General features: G+C 33.0%; 1 protein-coding gene across 1 annotated transcript; it reads right to left on the bottom strand.

The window, feature by feature from the left end:
- Positions 1 to 246: 246 nt before the first annotated feature.
- LOC112177636 lies at positions 247 to 2,761 on the bottom strand. The gene is made up of 4 exons (XM_024315909.2): positions 2,737 to 2,761; positions 2,024 to 2,142; positions 691 to 1,151; positions 247 to 297 (listed from the first exon to the last, which is right to left on the bottom strand). The coding sequence occupies exons 2-4, from the start codon at positions 2,043 to 2,045 to the stop codon at positions 247 to 249; spliced, it is 534 nt and encodes a 177-aa protein (XP_024171677.1). The 5' UTR covers positions 2,046 to 2,142; positions 2,737 to 2,761.
- Positions 2,762 to 3,031: the final 270 nt, after the last annotated feature.

Below are 3,031 nucleotides of genomic sequence, written 5' to 3'. Positions count from 1 at the left end.
CAAAACATCGCAATGAATTCCCTACAGTGAATATTGTAAACTATCTCAAATTGAATACATGAAATTAAACTATCTGTGTAATACATTCTAGGAAAGTAAATAACAATCTTATTTGAACCACTCGAGTTGTCCATTTGGTTCTTCTCCTGATTCCACCTTTATTTTTCTCTTTCAGTTGATGGGACTATTTCAGAATGAGAAAACAACATTGTGTATCAGCAGGGACCAAATCTGACATATATACCATTAGCCATTCACGTCAGTTTCTTCCATCAAGAAACTGTCATCATATGTTAACTGTATTTTCAAACTGAATATCAGATAATACCTCATAACTGCATTTATTTGAATTTCATAATTTTAAGAGGTTATAAGTAGGACCAAATATGATTTAATAATATAGTCTCTATACTTATTTCAATGCTTGAACTCAAAAACCAGTTATACATATATCTACATTCAGCTTTATACAATGTCTTGTTCATTAGGATATCTAACAGGCATGCCTTCTTTCCCACTTTGCTTAACAATCCATCAACCATGGGGACATAATCATCAATTCTCATGACCCAAATCATATCATACTGAGGGATGGAATTTTATGACAGAAAAAAAAATATCATGTTAAGAGAAAAAAAAAGAAAAAAAGAAAAGAAAACCAGGAATGGTGGAATACAGTATCATGTAAACCAGGAATGGATCCTCAACAGACATGTTCAGTGCCCTGAGTTTCCCCGCAGTATCAGAAGCCCTCATTATATATTCTCTGACACTCCCTTTGCCATTGTATTGCATTCTGGTAAGAGACTTCATGAGATTCCCTATTTCTGCCTTGTCTGAGACCTTGTATTTCTCAGCAATAGAGTTGAAGAACACTTTTGCATATTCTGAGTCTGGAATGCCTCCTCTCACACTCTCACTTATACTCTTCTTCATCATGATTAGTGCCATCTTATTATGCTTATACCACTTTTCATATTTTTCCTTGCTTTCCCTACTTGCAGTTGGTGTCAATTCCTCAGGTGGATCCTCCTTCAACACATGATCATAATCCAAAACTCCCAAATTCAAGTCAATGTCACCTTTCCACTTCTTGAAGTTTGAGCCATTCAGAAATTCAATCTGACTAATGCTCATAGGAAAGTGCATGGCTGCATATGAAGTAAATTCAGTAAAACATTCTAGTTTATCTGAATACCAGAATTGTTTTCAAGTCCCAAAATAAATGAAAATTCATAATTTGAACATTCATTTAAACTAAAGTCATATGAACAGAAAAAAGAAACTCAATCATATTCAAGATTCTGACAGCCTTTGTGGCGTACTGATCTTTAATGATATCTAAATGCTCAGTGTTCTGCATATGCATAATCATGAACCAAATGTTTGATATGGATTTCTTTGGAAATAGATATCAATCTAATTTTAAGTTTCATGATGTTATTAGTGTAAAATAGACAAAACAGATAGTTTCTTGTATACTAAGCCATTTTGACAGCATGAAGTATGTGAAACTTAATTTGTCTAGTTTACAGTGTTATCATGATCTATCTGATTCTTAAGGAATTTCATGTTTATAGCCACTTTGGCAGCATATAAGATCAGAAAATCATACAGAAGATCAAGTAACATAATGAATTTCAATATGTATAACAGATACTAGAAAGGGAAACATTCATTATGTCAAGTGTAAATTATGCAGACATATATATGGAGATACATATATAAATAATAAATTGATTAATGAAAATAAAACTAAATGCGGATTATAATAATATCTTGATCCCAGAATTCTATATAATTTCACAGTACATGTAAAGCAATTTGAGTATAGCATGCTTTGATACCAATTGTTAGAAAACTTAAATCATAGTCATGAACAAATCACCGCAGTGAAAACACAAACGTGAACAAAACATCGCAATGAATTCCCCGCAGTGAATATTATAAACTATCTCAAATTGAATACATGAAATTAAACTATCTGTGTAATACATTCTAGGAAAGTAAATAACAATCTTACTTGAACCACTCGAGTTGTCCATTTGGTTCTTCTCCTGATTCCACCTTTATTTTTCTCTTTCAGTTGATGGGACTATTTCAGAATGAGAAAACAACATTGTGTATCAGCAGGGACCAAATCTGACATATATACCATTAGCCATTCACGTCAGTTTCTTCCATCAAGAAACTGTCATCATATGTTAACTGTATTTTCAAACTGAATATCAGATAATACCTCATAACTGCATTTATTTGAATTTCATAATTTTAAGAGATTATAAGTAGGACCAAATATGATTTAATATAGTCTCTATACTTATTTCAATGCTTGAACTCAAAAACCAGTTATACATATATCTACATTCAGCTTTATACAATGTCTTGTTCATTAGGATATCTAACAGGCATGCCTTCTTTCCCACTTTGCTTAACAATCCATCAACCATGGGGACATAATCATCAATTCTCATGACCCAAATCATATCATACTGAGGGATGGAATTTTATGACAGAAAAAAAAAATATCATGTTAAGAGAAAAAAAAAGAAAAAAAAGAAAAAAGACAGAGAGGCACAATGGCAGTGAATCTGTATCACCGATAAGGTGTATTTCATATTCAAGATCATCAAGAGACATAAAGGGAGATAGAGATGATATACGTTTCAAAATTGGATCTAGATACTTTATAAAATTCTCTAAAAATGGAGATAGAGATGATATAAGTCTCCCCACCAACAAAATTCTCAGCAAGGGTGCATCCTCAACCAGAGACCTCATCATATAGTATAGCGCTAAACTATATGTGGTTGAACCTGGAACCTGATTTATAGAACAGATAGTTTGGTGAATTCAAAGTTTGCCTAATATCTAAACCAAATGCCTATATATGAATTGCACCTTTGTAGCTGTTTCACACTTGCCTGGCCACAAACGGCATGAAGAAGGCAGACCATAGAGCAAGTGATACCGAAGCAAATACATTAGTCCACAGCAGGATTATTGAACACTCATTCTCTCCTGCTCCGAA

Source organism: Rosa chinensis, chromosome 7, assembly GCF_002994745.2.
Source record: "Rosa chinensis cultivar Old Blush chromosome 7, RchiOBHm-V2, whole genome shotgun sequence".
In the NCBI taxonomy this organism is placed as follows: Eukaryota; Viridiplantae; Streptophyta; class Magnoliopsida; order Rosales; family Rosaceae; genus Rosa; species Rosa chinensis.
This window is presented reverse-complemented; position numbering and strand designations above follow the sequence as displayed.